This window comes from Parambassis ranga, unplaced genomic scaffold (assembly GCF_900634625.1).
Source record: "Parambassis ranga unplaced genomic scaffold, fParRan2.1 scaffold_27_arrow_ctg1, whole genome shotgun sequence".
NCBI lineage: Eukaryota > Metazoa > Chordata > Actinopteri > Ambassidae > Parambassis > Parambassis ranga.
In genome coordinates, this window is record NW_021144800.1 from 1,077,595 (window position 1) to 1,099,266 (window position 21,672).

At 44.7% G+C, this 21,672-nt stretch overlaps 1 protein-coding gene and 2 non-coding genes across 3 annotated transcripts; 2 read left to right on the forward strand and 1 right to left on the reverse strand.

Annotated features, from left to right (window-relative positions):
• Positions 1–5,971: 5,971 nt before the first annotated feature.
• Positions 5,972–6,043, reverse strand: trnap-agg (transfer RNA proline (anticodon AGG)). Its single transcript has one exon. It is a non-coding gene; the product is annotated as a tRNA-Pro (tRNA).
• A 1,606-nt stretch (positions 6,044–7,649) lies between these two features.
• On the forward strand, positions 7,650–12,384 carry LOC114430718 (protein ALP1-like). Its single transcript, XM_028398682.1, has 4 exons — positions 7,650–8,072; positions 8,151–8,492; positions 8,569–8,775; positions 12,310–12,384. Exons 1-4 carry the CDS (start codon positions 7,650–7,652, stop codon positions 12,382–12,384), a joined length of 1,047 nt encoding a protein of 348 aa, XP_028254483.1.
• On the forward strand, positions 10,194–10,265 carry trnaa-ugc (transfer RNA alanine (anticodon UGC)). The gene has a single exon. It is a non-coding gene; the product is annotated as a tRNA-Ala (tRNA).
• Positions 12,385–21,672: the final 9,288 nt, after the last annotated feature.

Below are 21,672 nucleotides of genomic sequence, written 5' to 3' on the forward strand. Positions count from 1 at the left end.
TAAGGTACACCTGTGCACTAATCATGATGTCAGATCAGCATCTTGATGTGGCACACCTGTGAGGTGGGATGGATTATCTCAGCAAAGCAGAAGTGCTCACTATCACACATTTAGACAGATTTGTGAACAATGTTTGAGAGGAATGGTAATATTGTGTATCTGGAATGAAGTTTAGATCTTAGAGAAGATTGAAGCAAGGCGTCTGGACTTGTAGAGTTTTCTAGAAGACATTTCGCTGCTCATCCAAGCAGCTTTATCAGTTCTAACTGTTTGGTGGGGAAACATGGTTTATATGTGGTTACAGACCTCAGTGGGTGGGTCTGGGTAAAACTTTAAAAAACTTACAAACAATAGCACTAAATGTTTCCATACTTACCTGTGATGTTCTGGCTGACTGGGCCAGGTGTGTCTAACGACTGGCTAACGACTATGAAACTGCCGGAGGGGGACTGATTGACAGCCCTTTGTTCTTACTGTGAGTATGTGTAAACTTCCTGGGAATGGATGGAATCACTGCATTGTATGTGGTAGAAAGATGATGTCTGAGGCCACCACCTCTGTTAAGGGAAGGTTTTTCCAGCTTAACATAGATGGCTTCCTTAACTCCTCTTTCATACCACCTTTCCTCCCTGTCTAAAATGTGAACATTGTTGTCCTCAAAGGAGTGTCCTTTCTCTTTGAGGTGGAGGTGAACAGCTGAGTCTTGTCCTGAAGAGGTGGCTCTCCTGTGCTGAGCCATTCTTCTGTGGAGTGGTTGTTTAGTTTCTCCAATGTACAGATCAGAGCATTCCTCACTGCACTGGACTGCATATATCACATTGCTGTGTTTCTCCCTGGGAATCTTATCCTTCGGGTGAACCAGTCTCTGTCTCAGTGTTGTCATAGGTTTGAAATGGACCGGGATGTCATGGTTGTTGAAGATCCTGCGGAGTTTCTCTGATACTCCTGACACATATGGAATGGAGATGTTCTTTCTCCGCCTGGTGTTGTCCTTCTTCTTGTTGTTGGGTGGTCTTGTTTTTGTGGCTTTGATGAGTGCCCACTTCGGGTAGCCACATGTTTGCAGGGCCTTCCTGATGTGGTGTTGCTCCTTCTTCTTCCCCTCTGAGCTGGTGGGTACAGTTTGTGCTCTGTGCTGCAGGGTCCTGATGACTCCCAGTTTGTGTTCCAGTGGGTGGTGTGAATCAAACAACAGGTACTGGTCCGTGTGTGTGGGTTTCCTGTACACTTCCACATTGAGGCTCCTGTCCTCCTCAATATGTACTGTGCAGTCCAAGAAGGCCAGATTGTTGTCCTTGGTGTCCTCGCGAGTGAACTTGATGTTATTATCCACTGCGTTGATGTGTTCTGTGAACCGTTCCACTTCGTTAGTCTTGACTAACGAAGTCACCTACGCTTCAGCCTGAGATGCAGACAGGAAAAGTTAACCCCGAACAGCCTACGACTCGGATCCACTGTCAAGGGCCACAGAGCAGACACCATCCTGCAGAAAGCCCAGAACCAACTCCTCAACGAAAGGATCAGACAGATCAACTTCACCATAGACACTCTCATGGTCACCACGGAGCAGACAAGATCACAGCTTGCCACCCTCCTACCCAGCGAAGTCATGGATGAAGTCATCAAACTGACTGAAAAAGTCCAGACGGCACAGCACACCAGGGGTAAGGAACGACAAAAACGCAAATTCCATAAATTGAAAACTGTTTTCTCTGTTAAAAATACAGCTAACCTTCACACATGGAGGAGGGAAGACCACTCACTGCCACAGCAGGACACCCAGGACAAATGGGTAAAGAACCTTTCAGACAGACAACTGAGCCAGCCGGAAAAAGACGTGTTGGCCAAAGGACTCAACTTTGCCATCTCGCCAGAGCAGATTCCAGTGGTGGACCTCATCACAGCCACAGAGTCAGCCATCAAGAACAACAACCTGACAGACACAGAAGCTGAGCAACTCCGCTTGAAGGTCACAGCCACACTCTCCACTGCTAAAGCACCGCCATCCAACCTCTCCAGTGATGAAAGGAAGGCCCTGATTGCACTACAAAAGGACCGGGACATCACCATCTTATCAGCAGACAAAGGAAGATGCACAGTGGTGCTCAACACACAGGACTACCACGCCAAAGTGACAGAACTCCTCAGTGACACAGCCACATATGAGACACTGAAGAGGGACCCCACCGGAAACTACAAGAAGAAACTAGTCAGCTACCTACAAAAACTGGAGAAGGACCAAATCATCAACCGCAAGCTCTATTTTCGACTGTATCCGGGGGAAGCCACTCCACGCCTGTATGGACTCCCCAAGATACACAAGGAAGGAGTCCCCCTCAGACCCATCGTCAGCAGCACAAACTCAGTCACATACAACGTGGCTAAGCACTTGGCTGAACTCCTGACACCACTGGTAGGTGACACACCACATCACATTCACAACTCGCAGGACTTTGTGAACAAGGTGGAGAAGATCCAAATGGACCCAGATGACACCATGGTCTCATTTGATGTCACCTCCTTGTTCACCTGCATCCCTACATCAGAAGCCACAGAGATGGTAAGGACGTGCCTCACACAAGACAGCACACTCAAGGAGAGAACCAACCTAACGCCAGACCACATCTGTGACCTGCTGGACCTCTGCCTGACCACCACTTATTTCCAGTACAATGGGAACTTTTACAGACAGAAGCACGGCTGTGCGATGGGATCACCTGTGTCTCCTATTGTGGCCAACCTCTACATGGAAGAAGTGGAGAGAAGAGCCCTGAGTTCCTATCCTGGAACCACCCCCACCCACTGGTTTAGATATGTGGATGACACCTGGGTCAAAATCAAGACTAACGAAGTGGAACGGTTCACAGAACACATCAACGCAGTGGATAATAACATCAAGTTCACTCGCGAGGACACTAAGGACAACAATCTGGCCTTCTTGGACTGCACAGTACATATTGAGGAGGACAGGAGCCTCAATGTGGAAGTGTACAGGAAACCCACACACACGGACCAGTACCTGTTGTTTGATTCACACCACCCACTGGAACACAAACTGGGAGTCATCAGGACCCTGCAGCACAGAGCACAAACTGTACCCACCAGCTCAGAGGGGAAGAAGAAGGAGCAACACCACATCAGGAAGGCCCTGCAAACATGTGGCTACCCAAAGTGGGCACTCATCAAAGCCACAAAAACAAGACCACCCAACAACAAGAAGAAGGACAACACCAGGCGGAGAAAGAACATCTCCATTCCATATGTGTCAGGAGTATCAGAGAAACTCCGCAGGATCTTCAACAACCATGACATCCCGGTCCATTTCAAACCTATGACAACACTGAGACAGAGACTGGTTCACCCGAAGGATAAGATTCCCAGGGAGAAACACAGCAATGTGATATATGCAGTCCAGTGCAGTGAGGAATGCTCTGATCTGTACATTGGAGAAACTAAACAACCACTCCACAGAAGAATGGCTCAGCACAGGAGAGCCACCTCTTCAGGACAAGACTCAGCTGTTCACCTCCACCTCAAAGACAAAGGACACTCCTTTGAGGACAACAATGTTCACATTTTAGACAGGGAGGAAAGGTGGTATGAAAGAGGAGTTAAGGAAGCCATCTATGTTAAGCTGGAAAAACCTTCCCTTAACAGAGGTGGTGGCCTCAGACATCATCTTTCTACCACATACAATGCAGTGATTCCATCCATTCCCAGGAAGTTTACACATACTCACAGTAAGAACAAAGAGCTGTCAATCAGTCCCCCTCCGGCAGTTTCATAGTCGTTAGCCAGTCGTTAGACACACCTGGCCCAGTCAGCCAGATCATCACAGGTAAGTATGGAAACATTTAGTGCTATTGTTTGTAAGTTTTTTAAAGTTTTACCCAGACCCACCCACTGAGGTCTGTAACCACATATAAACCATGTTTCCCCACCAAACAGTTAGAACTGATGAAGCTGCTTGGATGAGCAGCGAAACGTCTTCTAGAAAACTCTACAAGTCCAGACGCCTTGCTTCAATCTTCTCTACGTATGATGACCTGGATGACTGAGAATCTTCATCAACAAGTTTAGATCTTCAAGTCCATCTCATGAAACATGGGAGCAAAAACAAAAGTGTTGCGTTTATATTTTTGTTGAGTGTATGTTTACTTAGCACCTTATATCTCCATATCTGTATCCATGTATCATATATTGTGCTCATACTGCATACTGTACTCTGATTTGGACTCTATTTGCACTCTTACTCTGTACTTAACTGCATTTAATGTAACTTGATACCTCTGGCACAAGAATTTCCTTCGGGATTAATAAAGTTTTATCTTATCTTATATGCTGCTAACACAACCCAATGACTCCATGGGTATTAATAAAGTTAATGTGAATGCACGACACTTTGATCATGTTCAATTTCAAATGACATAAACCAAACAGGCTCTCACACACAAGGAGTTCAGCAGCTCTGGTGCTTTAACACATCTTCATTAAAGTGAACAGCCTGAAACAGCCATGATCCAGATACTAGAGGAAAACACCAAGTCATTGAAGCTCATGTAAATCACATGAATGATCTCACAGTGATGTCAAATCATTTAAACTAGCTTAGCACACATTAGCATCACATCTTTCAACCAGAAAACCCACACATTAACTAACAGACAAGAACAGAATGTTTGTCAAGATGCTTATGTTTAAGGCAAAAGCTGTGACCTTGTTCAAGTTTTGCAGCGTATTTTCGCTCGAAGCCGTGAACACATGTTAATCAAACAGATGAGGTGGCCGAGTGGTTAAGGTGATGGACTGCTAATCCATTGTGCTCTGCACGCGTGGGTTCGAATCCCATCCTCGTCGTTTCATATTTTAAGGTCAACGTTCTGACACAGGATCATCAGTTGATGGTGTCATAAACATTCCAACTTAAGACAGTTTGGACAGTATAACTGGTGTCCTATCTACACAGATCAGTCTATGGAGAAGTCCACAGTCTGTGCATTGGTCCAGCTGTAGGCATTAATGGAAAACCCACATTCAGTAGGTCAGGAAATGAGAATATGTGAAAAGGTTCAACATTGAAGACACCTGGAGCCACTCTAACTAGATAATGAACTCAAAACACCTGCAAAGGCCTTTAAATGGTCTCAGTCTAGTTCTGTAGGCTGCACAACCACAGGAAGACTGCTGACTTGACAGTTGCCCAAAAGACGACCATTGACACATTGCACAAGGAGGGCAAGACACAAAGAGGCTGGCTGTTCACAGAGCTCTGTCCAAGCACATTAACAGAGAGGGAAGGGGAGTACAAGCAAGAGGAGTACAAAGTGTTCTGCCCAAACAGGGACCTGAACCCTGGACCCTCAGATTAAAAGTCTGATGCTTCCAATGATGCTGTTTCAGTCACATTCATTTGTTATGTGTACAGTGGGTGCAGAAAGTATTCAGACCCCCTTAAATGTTTCACTTTGTTATATTGCAGCCATTTGCTAAAATCATTGAAGTTCATTTTTCCTCATTAATGTCCACACAGCTCCCCATACTGACAGAAACACACAGAGTTGTTGACATGTTTGCAGATGTATTAAAAAGACAAAGTGAAATATGACATGGTCCTAAGTATCAGAGCCTTTGCTGTGACTCTCATATATTGAACTCAGGTGCGTCCATTTCTTCTGATCGTCCTTCAGATGGTTCTACACCTTCATCTGAGTCCAGCTGTCTTTGATGATACTGATTGGACTTGATGAGGACAGACACACACCTGTCTGTATAAGACCTTACAGCTCACAGTGCAGGTCACATACTGGGTGATGACGTCCTCCTGCAGGTGTCACTGTGGAACAACTGCTCTGGATTGGGATGAGTCTGAATAGAACTTTGTTAGCTTTGTAAAGCTGTGTGGTAGTTAGAGAGGAACTGAAAAGAGTCAACAACAAGGAGTTGGTCTCCAATGGAATAAAGTTAAACATCAGGGCTCGTCCGGGATTTGAACCCGGGACCTCTCACACCCTAAGCGAGAATCATACCCCTAGACCAACGAGCCATGTGCAACCTCTTATTTTTCATGTGTCAGTCAGTGGAAGAACATGATGTGTTTGTGTAACACTGGAGATGTTAGCTGTACATGTGCAGAACAAAGACATGACCCACAGCAGACCATCATGTTTAAGGAGCAGCAGGAAGTCCTCTTCTCAGTGACATTTAGGTGAATGGGACGGCACATTTGATGTTTGAGTTCATCTATGAACACATGTCTGCAGCATGTTTACTGCATTTGAACTGTTACTAATAGAATTCCACCTGCTGTTTCTGTCGTTTCTTTCATTGCGAGTTAAGACTCCAATAAGTTCCATTAAACTCACAGTGATGTATCAAGACTTCATAGCCTTTCTTCTTCATGCCTCCCTCCCACCTTACCCATTACATTAACATTGTGTTTGTTACCAGCAGCAACATGATTGTAGTGAAAAGCTCATTGAACACTGTGCTCAAGGCTCTTGGTAGTTGCTGCTTCTTCTCCTGTGCTCCTCCAGACACTGAGGAAGCAGGTGAGCTCTCTGACTGAGCTCACCTGCTTCCACTTGCTGATCAGGAGACAAAGGACAAAGGAGGGAAGATGAGACACAGAGGGACATTTGTCCTTTTGTTAGTAGGGCTGCTGCTTGTTGTTGCTCCTTTAGAAAACCTGATGTGTTTTCTTGTTCCTTTAGTAGAAAATAATGAGTCTCTTTTGCTTCTTTGTCTCCTAGTTCAGGTTTTGTTCCTCTCCTTGTCCTCTGACCTGCTGAGGGATGTCAAATGGACTTTTAGCTGCACATGCTGGAAGATCATATGAAGATGTTCATGTATTGAAAGTTCCATGTAAGGAAAGCTTTAGCTCTTCTTCTTCCTCTTTGATTCTTGGATTCATTTGTCTTTGAAAATGACTCTTTGTCTTCTTCCTGCTTTTGCTTTTATCATGCTTTGATTCATTTCCTCTCTGTCTCTAGCTTCCTGTTTTATTTGGAAAGATCTAATTCAGGGTCTGCATCCTTCGGAGGACACAGCCTATGCGGTCTAAGGCGTCCTCCTGAGGATCCTCCGGAGGATTCTCAACCATTGGTAAATGGGACGGTCTAGCCTTCAAAGCACTTCCTGATTGTGGCGCGATGTCACAAGTTCTGCCCCCCAAGCCCGGGAAAAACAAACGCGGACAGACGACAGCAGACGAACACAGAGTAAAAAGAGAAAAGAGAGGAAAGACACGAAAAGGCAGAAAAACGAAAGATGGAAATGGAGATCGAGATTTGGATTTTGTTTTGTTTAATATTTACGTTGTTGGTGGAAGAGGAGAGGTGGCTTCAGCAGCAGAGAAATCAGCGCCGACTCGTTTATTTCAGGCTGGGAGAGCGCAGTGGAGAGGTAACGTTAACCCGCTGCTGTAATAACCCATACTATTGATAATCATTAATATACCAGTTACTGAACAAATGCCTGCCATATAAACAGTAGTTGACAAATATGATTTAATGTAATATGTATTTATTCATTTGTAAGACTTGAATACTTTAAACTAGTTTTAGTTAAATGTGTAAGAACTGTTAACATTCAATAGAATTGTATCAGCTGTAAATCAATAGCTGTAGTTTAATCCTCATGTTCTTACCCTCATGTCTCCAGACAGGGCGGATTTACTGCCGTATAAATGTACAGGTCCCTGTTCTACAAACCTTTTTACCAATCATGACACCACCCAAGACTTCCGGCTGAGCAGAGAGTCCCTGGCGGTGCTGCTGGAGCTTCTACACCAGGAAAGAAGACACGGATGGGGTGCCACAATAGAGACCTTGCTGTTCCTCTTCTGGCTGGCGGGTGGGACATCCTACAGAGTGGTGGCAAGGGTGTTTGGGATGCCTCGCTCTACTGTTCACCGCATCGTCCATCGGGTTACTGGGGAGGTGGTGGCTATTCGCCACAAGGTCATCTACCTCCCCAAGACCGCAGAAGACCTGGCGGCAGTAACCCAGGGGTTTGCAGGGCTGGCGAGACACAGAGCTTTCTGCAAAGCTGCTGGAGCAATCGACGGCTGCCATGTGAGGATCAAGCCTCCAAGCGGCCCTGATGGTCACTGCTACCGCAACAGGAAACTGTTTTCCTCCATTTTATTGCAGGCAGTGTGTGACCATCAGGGCCGCTTCATTGACACGTACGTGGGCTGGCCGGGGTCGGTGCACGACTCCAGAGTACTCCAGCACAGCCCACTGTACAGGCGTGGCATCTACCCTCCTCCAGGGCACTTCATCTTGGCAGACGGCGGGTACCCATGTCTCCAGCATCCACTCCCCCTCATCACTCCCTACAAGCAGCCGGTACAAGGTGTGGCAGCCCAGCGCTTCAACAGCCATCATTCCAGGGCACGCTCCATCATAGAGCGTGCCTTTGGAATGATGAAGACGAGGTGGCGAGCCATCTTCCTCCAAGCGCTGGAGGTGCACCACACCTTTGTGCCTCAGGTATGTCACTACATGAGAGAAATATTGCTTATTGTCAAATGGTGAATACCATGTAAGTAATTCTTCTTTTCTACAGGTCATAACAGCTTGTGCCTGCCTGCACAACATCTGCCTGGGTGCCGGTGACATCATGGCCCCAGAGGATGGAGTGCAGGAGGACATGCCGGGGGATGAGGGGGAGAACGGGCTGGAGGCAGCCAGTGGGGCTCCCTGGCGGGATCAGCTGTCTGCTGAGGTGTCTGCCCTGGAGGAGGGTATGCTCGACCATGATTACTTTCAGAGGGTAAGTATAGTAATTTTATAGCTATTTCAATTCCAAGCTGTTGTGGAAATAGCTCTGTTAGAGTAATTATTAATTAGTAATTATTACCTGGCTCTTTATAAACATTTTTAGTAACATGGCAGCCGTTGGTTGTGTCAGCCCTGCAAACCCTGATGGACGATGCGGTGGACAGTGGAGACAGGCTTCCCTCCCCCCGAAATGATGTCCCACTCACAGCCAGAGGACTCCAAGGTCTTCAAAGGGGCATCCCATCCAGTCCAGCAGCACCACCAGGGACTCCTGCTCAGCCGAAAATGTATATATGTTCTTTGTATATAGTCATGTCTGCTATGCTTATTATTTTTATATGTATATAATAGAAGAAATAAATCACTGTTGTCACTGTGAATTTCTAACGTTTATTTAAATTATAAAGTTTAGATCATGTAACATTTTATAAACACAATGGAAATATTTAACAAGTAACAATGTAAATAATAACTTAAACAACATAGAAATTTGAATGTACAACACAAAAACAGATCACCTCCTGTCCACCATCCTCTCCAATAAACCAAAAAGCCTCTCCATCCTCTCTCTGCTCTCCCTTTCTCTCCTTTCCTCAGCCTCCCTCTGCAGCCTCATGTCCTCCCTCATTAGCTCCAAAAAACATTGTTTTCTCTCCTCCTCTTCCTCCTTGTTCCTTGTTGTGGTCCTGGCTGCCTCTCCTCATTATCGTCATCATCGTAAATGCAGCGCCACGCCCCTGGTGCTGCTGAGAAGGGGTCCAGGAGTTTATGCTTTGTTTATTCTGGGGCCCCTGGTAGTACGCCAGAGAACCAGGAAGGAGGGACAGCTCACCGGGGAGGCCGCACTTTACCTGGGCACACACCTTGCACACACACACACACAGACAAATCTTGTCAAGACCACAGTGCCTGTCTTTAGCATTCCTTGTCCATACTTACCTGTAGGGTCTTAACCAAGACCTGTGTGCACGTGTCTGTGTGTGTGTGATGTCATCATGATACGCATGCATACATCTGTACCATGCACAGATCTGTACCATACCAGGAATCGCTATCACAGTCAGAGTTCATATCAATGAGCAGAGAGCTGCAGTGGGCAGAAATCCCCACAGGTGGTCAGGTGGTCCTTTGTAGTATTTGTGATCTGCTCATTGTAGCCTTTAATCATCTGCTGACCATGAAGTCTGTTACAGCCTTCCCTCCTCCAGGCAATTTTGTCTTCTCCCCAAAGAAATGTACAAACTGGAGATATTTTAATGTTGTAGAAAAACATGTGCTTAGTGTTGTTCTTCCATTGACAATATTTTACTTTATCTATTTTATGCTACTCAGGATCTTGTTTATATGCACATAATAAACATTTACAATAGGGCTTTCACACTACTCAGTGCTCAGGCCCTAACAACAGTGGGGGATGTAGCTCAGTGGTAGAGCGCATGCTTTGCATGTATGAGGCCCTGGGTTCAATGCCCAGCATCTCCAAGGTCATCCTATGCTCCTCTGTCAGCTCAAAGAGTTAATTGTTTACACCTAACAAGTCTGATGTGCTTCATCTGGTCAAGTTCAGTAGAACTGATGGAGCCACAGCAATTCGGCTACGTTCAGACTGCAGGCTAAAGTGACCTAATGTGACCTGTATCTGATATTGTCATGACAGTGTGAACAGCTCAATTCTGATGTTTTTATATCCGACCCAGGCCACTTTCATATGTGGTCCTAAATCAGATACTTATCAGATTTTTTGCAATGCGACCTCAGTCTGAACGGCTATGCGGCATATATCCGACATTTGCGTCAGTGAAAGGCGACAGGCGTCACAATTCTGCGACACAGGAGCGGGCAGACAAGCTGTGTTGTTAGCAACAAGCCCCTGTTGCCAGGAAGTAGAGCCCAACTCCAACGCACGGCTCACATATGAGGGAGATGTCGACTGTCTTGCTGTGAGAGTGACACAGAAAGGCGCTCGCAGACGTATTCAAAGGTTCTCGTCATTCTGAAGTTATGAATGTTGAATGTTATGAATGAAGTCAGTGTCGCTAAAAGCAGTCACATCACTATCCCACCACTCCGCACCCACACAACAAGTAAACCCTATATATGACCACCAAAAACCCATAACACATTATATAACATATCTTAAAGTAAGTATTATTAGGAGGATGTTAAAAGGAGCTTTCTCACCTGGAAAGCCGGCGATCCTGAAGGACAAACTGGAGCAGACAGGGGTGGACCACCTGCTGTCAGAGTGGATCAGGGACTACCTCACAAACTGACCACAATAACTTTAATTTGCACATACAAATACTACTGTTTACTGCTTACTTTTGCACTTCAGCCACTTTACAGTCTGTTTACATTGTTCATGGACATTTGGATAGTCATAACATTTATGACTTGATAACCTGTACATACTTAATATTTTATATTTTATTTGTATCTATTCTCTATTCTATTTTACTGTGTCTTATATTTCAAGCTGCTCACTTGTGCCTTAAATTGCTCCTCAGGGACAAATAAAGTTTTCTGAATCTAAATCTGAGAGCCCAGAACTGTGGGTCTTCAGAAACAACACTGACAGCTGTGTGCTGCAGAAGTTCTCTAACAACACTGCGATTGTTGGTTTCATCACCACGACGACGCAGAGTACAGAGGACTGACGCAGAACTTTGTGGACTAGTGTCAGCGAAACCACCTCCTGATCAATGCAGGGAAAACCAAGGAGATGGTGGTGGACTTTTTTTTATTTTAGATCCCAGAGGGAAATTCTTTACCACTGCTGCCAAGCAGTGTCATACAATGACTAGCAAGGCACGCCACAGCCTAGGGTGAAGTGTCTTGCCCAAGAACACACAACAGTGACTAGGGAGGAGTTGGGATCGAACCACCAACCTTCCGGTTACTAGACAACCCTGCAATACCACTGCACCACCGTTGTCCCTATGAAACTCTTGTTCCGAGGAGATGGTGGTGGCATCAGTCATTCTGTACGGTGTGGTCTGCTGGAAGAGCAGCATCACAAAGGGAGAGGAAAAAGCTGGATAGAGTCATCAGGAAGTCCAGCTCTGTCCCGACCTTGCAGGAGGAGACTGCAGGAGGTGGGTGACAGGAGGGTCCTGACAAAACTGACATCCATGCTGGACAATGAGTCCACCCCCTGCAGGACCCCCTGTCAGCTCTGCAGAGCAGCTTCAGTGGCAGACTGCTCCACCCTCGGTGTGTGGAGGAGAGATACAGAAGGTCTTTCCTTCCTGCTGCTGTCAGACTGTATAATAAACACTTCTGATAGGAGCAATATTCACACACCACAGTGTACAATACATAATTTATTTAGTTATGTAGTTTTCTTACAGACCACTTCTACCGCCACTCACCTGTTAATATGCATACTCTTATTTGATTCTATTGTATATTGTAGTTAATTTTATTATGTATATAGCTTTTCTCATCCTTTTGCTGTCTATATCTGCTGCTGCTAAAACACAATTTCCCCATTGAGGGACAAATTAATCTTTTCCTGTTTTTGCAGACAGTTCTGGATAGCAGGCCCAGTGTGTTTGGGGAGGAGGGAGACTGTGTTTCGACATTTGAGGCAAGAGGCTAAACCATGCTTTTTAAAATCTGGAAACAAGTAAAGGAGCGCCAACACCAAACTGGAGAGGGAGCCATGCTCACCCTGAGCACTGTTATGTACTGTAGCAACCTAACTTCCTCGACTCCTCTTACAAACCACCTGTCCTCTGTTTAAAATGTGGACATTATTGTCCTCAAAAGACTCACTGTCCTTTCTCTTTGAGGTGAAGATGGACTGCTGAGTGTTGTCCTGTGGATGAGGCTGTGGGTTTTTATTGACTATTAACATATCAGTTCTAGAATGATTGCTGCTGGGAGTTTGAGCCGACAGCTGTTTATAGGGTCTAAATTGGAATATGAACTTATTTGGAATAAAGATTAATCCTGCAAACGTAAACATGAGGCAGCCATCCAATCTACTGAAGTTCAAAGATGAGGGATTTGAACCCGGGACCTCTCGCACCCAAAGCGAGAATCATACCCCTAGACCAACGAGCCATGTGTGACCTCTTATTTTTTATGTCAGTCGGTGGAAGAACAACACAAAGCAATTCAATTCAGTTCAATTCCCCCCCTAAGAGCACTGTGGCAAGGAAAAACTCCCTTTAAGAGGAAGAAACCTTGGGCAGGACCCTTCAGCTTAAGGGGGAACCAGTCCTGCCGCTAGTCAGAGAGGATGAGGGAGAGAGAGAGAGAGAGAGAGAGAGGGGATGAAGGAGAGAGAGAGAGGAGAGAGAGAGAGAGAGAGAGAGGAGAGAGAGGATGAAGGAGAGAGCGAGAGAGAGAGAGAGGATGAAGGAGAGAGAGAGAGAGAGAGAGAGAGAGGGAGAGAAGCAAACATGATACAAACATGATACAGTACAGAGCAAACATGACAGCAAGATGAAACAGTGATTATTCTGTAATAGATATCTATCGTCAGTCCATAAGTAGTAATAGTAATTTGATAGCAAAGATGAGCAGCAGGGGCTAGTGAAGTCGATGAGCACAGGAGAGATCAGGGGCCGGACTGCAGGTCAGTATGCAGGTCTTGAGACCTGCAAAGAGAGAGAGAGAGAGCGAGGCACAGAACTACAAGGAAGACAGTTAACACAGATTATGAGACGATATTACCCAGTATGATCCAGACTAAGGAGAGTGGAGGAGAGGTCAGAGGGTGAGGGGGAAACTGCTCAATGGGTCCTGTTTGTACCCCCCAACAAGGTAGGCCTAGAGAGAGAGCATGCTCTTCTTAGTTTGACATTGGTAAAGATATGTGCAAAGATTTCTTCAAACTGTGTCAACAAAGATTGAACACTTTGCATATCACTGTCCTCCATGAGGAGACTGTCCTCCATGAGGAGACTGTGGAGACTGTCCTCCATGAGGAGAGGAGACTGTCCTCCATGTCTAGATAAGGCTTGCTGTCTAGCAGCTGGGAGAAATGTCTTTCTGTGGCTGTGGCATTAGCTCAACATTGAATCATGAAGTTTATTTGTTGCAGGAAGTGGTCTTGTATTAGGGTGTGACCCTCCTGAGAAGCAGAACCTCTCCTTTATAGGGCTGTCTTGATAACTGCCTCTCATTTCCACCTGTTGTCTGTTCCATTTGCACAACAGCAGCTGAAACTGATCCACAATCAGTGTTGATCCTAACTGGACAGGCTGATTTCACACAGGTGTGGCCAGATCAACCTGTCTCTGGCAACAGGTTAAGTACCACAGGCTTCTAAACTGCTGTGATCTCCAACCTCACCTTTATTTCTAAGATATTTGAAAGGGTGGCTGCAAGTCAGTCCACCTACAGCACCGGTCTGTTTGAAGTGTTCCTGGATTCAACAATAATCTGTTAAATATCACAGACCAGAGTGAAATCAAGTCCTTTTGAGGCAGAAATAAGCCCCTGGACTCACTGTGGGGCCACAGTCACTTTTTGGCAGATGAAAACACCAGTTTTTGAGGTGTATTATTTTAAAGGGGTCTTCATGGTATAAATTTGCTGGCTGCATCATAAGTTCTTGTTATTTAATGGTAGTTAATTATAACTTCCTGGACCTGCAGACTCTTTGTCTTCATATGGGCTGAATGAAGGGAGACTAGCACAGATCTGACATGTGTGACTTCCACATGCTTTCCTACCATGAATGGAACAAGTCAAGCAGCACATGATGTGTTTGTGTAACGCTGGAGATGTTAGCGGTACATGTGCAGAACAAAGACATGACCCACAGCAGACCATCATGTTTAAGGAGCAGCAGGAAGTCCTCTTCTTAGTAACATTTAGGTGAATGGGTCGGCACATTTGATGTTTGACTTCATCTATGAACACATGTCTGCAGCATGTTTACTGCATTTGAACTGTTACTAATGTCATGATGCCAGCTGTGTCAGCTTTGTTTCCCTTTAAGTCCTCCATCTTCCTGCTTCATGTACTTTGTTGTTTTGTTGGATATCCTGTTTTATTGTGAAAGGACTCTTTCCTTCCTCTTGTGTTTCCCTCCTTGTTGCTCAGCTGCTCCGCCATGATTGTTGTCACCTGTGTCTTGTTAACTCTTGTGTGTCCAAGTCTTGTGCTGTCCTTTGTCTCTGTCACTTTCAGAGCTTTCTATGTTTGCACCTGTTGTTCCGTGTTCCTTCAGTGTCTTCAGCATGCAGTCTGTCCAGGTTTGGGTCCCTTGACCTTTTCTTTAATACTTTGGTAGTTTATAATTTCACCTGCTGTTTCTGTCACTTCTTTCATTATGAGTTAAGACTCCAATAAGTTCCATTAAACTCACAGTGATGTATCCAGACTTCATAGTAAAGCCTTTCTCCTTCATGCCTCCTCCCACCTTACCCATTAAGCACATGTGTTTGTTACCAACAGCAACATGATTGTGGTAAAAAGCTCATTGAACACTGTGCTCAAGGCTCTTGGTAGTTTCTGCTTCTTCTCCTGTGCTCCTCCAGACACTCCCAGTCCTCCTTTCTGACTGAGCTCACCTGCTTCCACTTGCTGATCAGGAGACAAAGGACAAAGGAGGGAAGATGAGACACAGAGGGACATTTGTCCTTTTGTTAGTAGGGCTGCTGCTTGTTGTTGCTCCTTTAGAAAACCTGATGTGTTTTCTTGTTCCTTTAGTAGAAAATAACGAGTCTCTTTTGTTTGAATCTCTTTTTTTAGCTTCTTTGTCTCCTAGTTCAGCTTTTGTTCTCTCCTTGTCCTCTGACCTGCTGAGGGATGGAAAATGGACTTTTAGCTGCACATGCTGGAAGTCCTGACTCCAAAGCGAGTAATTTCCCATAGACTCCCATGATAAAATGGCCGACATCACAGCAGAAAAGAACATGTTTACAGCCTGGTACAAAAAAACCACTCTGGTCTCAGATGATAGGTTCTCTTTTAGTGTCAACTGTATCGGGGGTGAATTTTTTTTACAACTCACTCCTTTCAATTGTATTCAGACTTAAAATTACACATAATTATGGGCGTTGCCGCTTGAGTGACAGACAGTTGACGTATCACAGCACGAGTTTCCTCCCCCTCTTTGTCCATATTTGTAGTTTTGGCGGACGTGACACTGCCAACATGGCGGCGGTCAGCGCGTCCTGGAACCTCCCACCGAGCCTCAGAATGGCTCTTCAGAAACAAACGGAAGCTCCCACGGAAGCTCTGTCCATAGTTTTTACTGTCAATGGAACGTGTTCTAAGGGTTGTCAGAATTTCTGTATGAGGTATTGTAAAGATATAGAGAAAGTAAATACATCTATTATATAATATGTATATAATAGATAATATAATGTAATGTGGTATAGATAAATGTGCATTAATTAATATTTATAATATTATTGTTGTTAGTTATTATATGTATAATTAACATTTTTTATACATTTTATGTAAGTGCTTGTGTTACTGGGTGATTGGGGGAGGGGGCATTTTTATTGATTTTTATTTAGGAACAATAGTGATATCAAAGTGTTTGGGCTCAGGCGATTCCTCTTTTTTGATAAACTTCCCCAGCCTTGGAAAACACCCTCTCACAGGGGACCGAAGAAGCTAGTGTGCACAGAATCTGAAGTGCCAGTTTGTACGGGTGCGGATATAGATGCTTCTGAGTGTGCCAGTAGAGCAAAGGGTCCTGTTGCCTTGGAATGTTCAGTTCTGCAGGATACCTTTGCACTTGAACAGTAGCCTCTGCTTTGGCACTGGACTGTCCACGGCCCTGAGTCACAGTATTGTCAAAAAGCTGCCACAGGTCACCTGCAAAGAGTATATAACGATATTGCAGTAAACATTAAGAAATGTTGATGATCTAAAAAAATAAAATACACATTGTCCAATGCCACGTTTTTTGCTTACCTCACTTTCCACAAGTTTACCGGGTCCAAGGTGTTCCTGTAGGTTTTGTGTAAACAATTTATATGGGCCCATCTTGCTCCATAAAATCTCTGGCTTTTCCCCAGCCCAAATTTCATTTACTACTGTAGGAAGAAAAAAATAAATAAATAAATAAAAATAATGTAATGACCTCAGCACAGACAAAACACTGAAAGTCCATAATCACCACTTTCCACTGAATCAGGTTGCATTGCTGATAGAGGAGGAGCAGGGCTGGATGACGGTGGAGCAGAGGTAGAGGGTAGTGTTGTATGGGGAGGAAATAGTGGATGGTGATGCTGAAAGTGTGGATGAAGAAGGCCATTTGTGGGGGATGCGGGGTGTGGGCTGTGTGTATTTGGTAAGGTGGTCAATGTTGACTTTATGCACCACCTTGTTCTTGTGGTCAGCACTTTTATATTCAGTTTTAATTATTGTGAAGGGCCCTAGCAGTGGTTTACCCCCCTTCCTTTGCTCCTGACGGATGCTTTTGTCTCATGACCTGATCTCCCACAGCAAACTTGTCCTCCTGCCCTGTCTCCTCCCTCTTCCGCTTCACTTAAGCCCTGACCCTCTCAGTGTTTTCCAGGGCGACTGCATCATTTCTTTTAAGTATTTTTAGTCCTGCAGATAGTGTTTCATGCCCCAACACATTCTCCACGATGCTATCAGTTACCTGAGAGGAAATATATCACAATGTTGGTAAACCAGATTGATGGATTACTGTACCATGCACCACATACATGTATTGAGAACACACCTCATACTCTTCTGGAATCTCAGTAGGATATCTTTCTTCCCTACCAAACATTAGAAAATAAGGCGAGAACTGAGTTTTTTTTGTTCTCAGGGCAAACAAAGAAGACTGCAGGTGGCTGTCCTAAGTCTCAGGTTTCTCCCCAACTAGTTTATTCAAAGTCCTGTAAGATCAAACACAGTTACAGGATTGCAAAAAGTAACACAAAATCCACAAACATTATAAAACCATACCTTTGAATGGTCCCAGTCATTGTCTCTACCAAGCCATTGGTCTGGGGGTGGTAGGGTTAACACAAGCTTCTCTTTATTCCCAGCTTGTCACAGATCTTATAGTTTATCTGGATTAACAATAATAATACTGAGACAAAACTTATCATTGAAAATAGGGGCAGATAACATGACAAGTGGTGTTACCTGATTGACAAATTCACATCCTTGGTCGGGTAAAAGCCTTCTTGGGGCACCAAATTTATAAAAGAAGTCCATAATACAGTAAACAACCTCCACTGCTCCTTTGGTCTTCAGTGGACACGCCTCTGTCCACTCGTAAAGTAATCTATCATAATGCAAATGTACTGGTGGCCCTTCTTTGTTGGTGTGAGCTTGCCAATAAGGTCCATGCCCAGTAGTCCCAGTGGCTCAGTTATCTTAAACATAAAAAAGTCTAGTTATGGACATGGCTTCAATTGGAAATATGTTAAATGTTTTAATGCAGTCACCTCAATGGGGATGAATGCCTTCTTTATTTTCGTAGTGTTTCTTCTGGCCTGGCATTCAGGACACTCAAATATCTACAATAATTTAAGTATGGGGTGAATGAAAATCACCAAAAATTACCATGCACAGATTAAAAAAAAAAAAGTAACCCATTACGTATGTCTTTTTCCATACCAGGCCAGTAATATCTACGTGCAATAGCATCATAGGTTTTCTCCATCCCACAATGGCCACCATGCTCACTAGCATGCAAATCCTGGAACACCTGGTTTGCTTCTTCAGGTGACTTAACAACTTTTGCAAGGTGTTCTCCCTGCTTTCGTCTTCGGCGAATATAGTGGAGCTGCTCATCTAATGATGATTCCGTTTATTTTTTTAATGAAATTGTAATTTACAATAGAAAATAAAACAATAGTTACCACTTACCCTTAATTAAGTAATTTTCACACCTTCTCCGGATAATGAACCGGCTCTTTGCCGAAGAGCCCACAGGACAAGCATTATGTCTCAGAAACCTTTCAATTTCCTGAACCATTTGGGGATTCATTTTTCCCTTCCTACACTCTCGAATGTTTTAATGCAGTCACCTCAATGGGGATGAATGCCTTCTTTATTTTCGTAGTGTTTCTTCTGGCCTGGCATTCAGGACACTCAAATATCTACAATAATTTAAGTATGGGGTGAATGAAAATCACCAAAAATTACCATGCACAGATTAAAAAAAAAAAAGTAACCCATTACGTATGTCTTTTTCCATACCAGGCCAGTAATATCTACGTGCAATAGCATCATAGGTTTTCTCCATCCCACAATGGCCACCATGCTCACTAGCATGCAAATCCTGGAACACCTGGTTTGCTTCTTCAGGTGACTTAACAACTTTTGCAAGGTGTTCTCCCTGCTTTCGTCTTCGGCGAATATAGTGGAGCTGCTCATCTAATGATGATTCCGTTTATTTTTTTAATGAAATTGTAATTTACAATAGAAAATAAAACAATAGTTACCACTTACCCTTAATTAAGTAATTTTCACACCTTCTCCGGATAATGAACCGGCTCTTTGCCGAAGAGCCCACAGGACAAGCATTATGTCTCAGAAACCTTTCAATTTCCTGAACCATTTGGGGATTCATTTTTCCCTTCCTACACTCTCGAATTCTTACCTCAAGAAACTACTGCACTTACCTCTGACTATATCTTACCTCAACAAACTGCACTTACCTATGTCTTGTGTTTTACTAACTATCTGTGTTCTCAACTAAATTGCTGTTTCTCTCTCTCTCTCTTTCTCAAATCCACTAAACTCACCACAAGTAGGCAATCATGGTTTACCTATATATATATATATATATATAGGTAAACCATGATTGCCTACTTGCCTACATGATGGCAAAAGGTATATATATATATGTATATATATATATATATACCTTTTGCCATCTGTACCTTACAAGGTGGAACTTGTTGGGGAAATTGCACACAGATAGTTATTGGTTGAGGACTTATCAGCAGGACTTGTAGCACTATGGTTATTTTACCACAGGTTTACCCTTGATCCTTGTAATTAGAAAACCTTTGGAACAAATTCTGTTTGAACATCCTGCCTACAAAGTAGCCTATAACCTCACTACAAACAAATACATGCAATGTCTAGGGGTGGCCATGCAGTGACGCAAGCTTTTATTTTGAAAGGTGCATCTGGCTTAATGTGTGTGTGTGGCTCCGTAGCGTAATCAAACACGGCTTATTTAGGATTTTAATGATTACATCGAAGGCGCTATGACCATGCCTGTGTGTTCTTTACATCACCTGAGTTTTTCATGTGTAAGAGTTGTACATGTACATGGACTCTTACATGGAGTCAGACCATGTTAAGTTGTCACAACATCAAGCTGTGACTACAGCCAACATTCATGTGTAACATTCACCCTTGTTCATGAAGCACTCTGTGACGTGGCAAGATGGCGCTAGGGTGTTCTGCTGCTGGCCGTCTGTCGCTGTGCTCTGTGTTTTTCATGTAGATACTGCTTTACCTGTGCTGTCAAGAGGTGTTCTCGCTTCTCACATACGATCGGCAAACTCTGCTTGAGGTTGGATGCTTCTGCAATCAGCTTAAAACTGACCCCGAGACTAGCTCCGTTCCTTGAGGAAATACCGGCCTTCCTGAGGCGCCCTCCTGTGTATCCCACCCGCAAGAAACGCCGAAGGAGACAGGGGAAACGCGGTGGCGTCCGGGTGAGGATCGAGGCTCTCCTTAAATCTGCTTGTGTGCCTGGTCGTGATCTGCTTTTGCTGGATGATCCTGCTTTACACTCACTGGCGATCAGGGCCCGATGGATCCGACCGGTGTTCCCGGAGGTCGACAGCTACGACGGCGTCGGCTGTTTGATGGACCCCGCTCAGCTGCTGCTGCCTCCTGCCAGCCGGCGGCCACGAACAGGTAGACGTGGTGTGGATCATCAGAATTTCCGCTCACAGAAGCTTGCTTCGCCCTCGACTGGCACTCTTAATTTAAATCTGGCGCTGCTGAATGTGAGGTCCGTCACCAACAAAACTTTTCTCCTGAACGACTTCTTTACCTCGCGTAAACTGGATTTTATGTTCCTGACGGAAACTTGGCTACGTGAAGGAGAACTGGTACCTTTCTCGGAGCTGCTCCCCACTGGATGTAATTACTTTAACTCCCCACGTACCACTGGCAAAGGAGGAGGACTGGTTTCGATATTTAAATCCTCATTCCACTGCCAACAATCTCCGGCTGTCAGCTACTCCAGCTTTGAGCTGCAACTCTTCGAGGTAAAGCTCCCCGTGACTGTTCTCTGTGCGGTGGTCTATCAGCCACCAAAAATTAACAAAGACTTTGTTCGGGACTTTGCGGACTTTGTGTCGGGTGTCACTCGGGTGTCATATGATCACTTTCTGATTGTTGGTGATTTTAATGTGCATGTCTGCTGTGAGAGCAGACCTCTGGTCAGAGACTTTTTGAGTGCCATTGACTCTTTTAATCTCACGCAGTCCGTTTTGGTGCCGACACTAGAGACAGGCCACATTCTGGATCTTGTGTTGTCATATGGGCTGGATGTACAGATAACTGAAATCGGACACTCCCTCTTATCTGACCATATACCTGTGTTATTCTCCCTCTCTGTGCCTGCACCCAGCACCATGAACACCGCTCCCGTTCGCCGTCTCCGTGTTTTTAACCCCTCAACTCCCCAGCGGTTTACCGCTGCTTTTAAAAACTCCTTTCTATATTCCCTTGATCTTAGCAGCCACAGTGTGGATGATTGTGTAATGATGTTTGATTCACTTTGCTCTGAGATTTTGGATTCAATCGCACCCATGACTCTCAAGCCTGTAAGGCTGCAGAAACAGCCTTGGCTCAACGAGTCCACTCGTGTGCTCAGACGCGCATCTAGGCAGGCAGAGAGGAGATGGAAAAAGGACAAACTTAAAATTTCGTGGGATCTCCTCCAAAACGATCTCACATCATACCAGCAGGCTGTTAA

Bases quoted from the DNA above. Each gene is read 5' to 3' on its own strand.
- LOC114430718 (XM_028398682.1), top strand. From the start codon at position 7,650: ATGTCTCCAGACAGGGCGGATTTACTGCCGTATAAATGTACAGGTCCC. The intron at 8,073-8,150 runs GTGAGGATCAAG...ATTTTATTGCAG, and splicing joins GAGCAATCGACGGCTGCCAT to GCAGTGTGTGACCATCAGGG. The intron at 8,776-12,309 runs GTAAGTATAGTA...CTGTTTTTGCAG, and splicing joins ACCATGATTACTTTCAGAGG to ACAGTTCTGGATAGCAGGCC.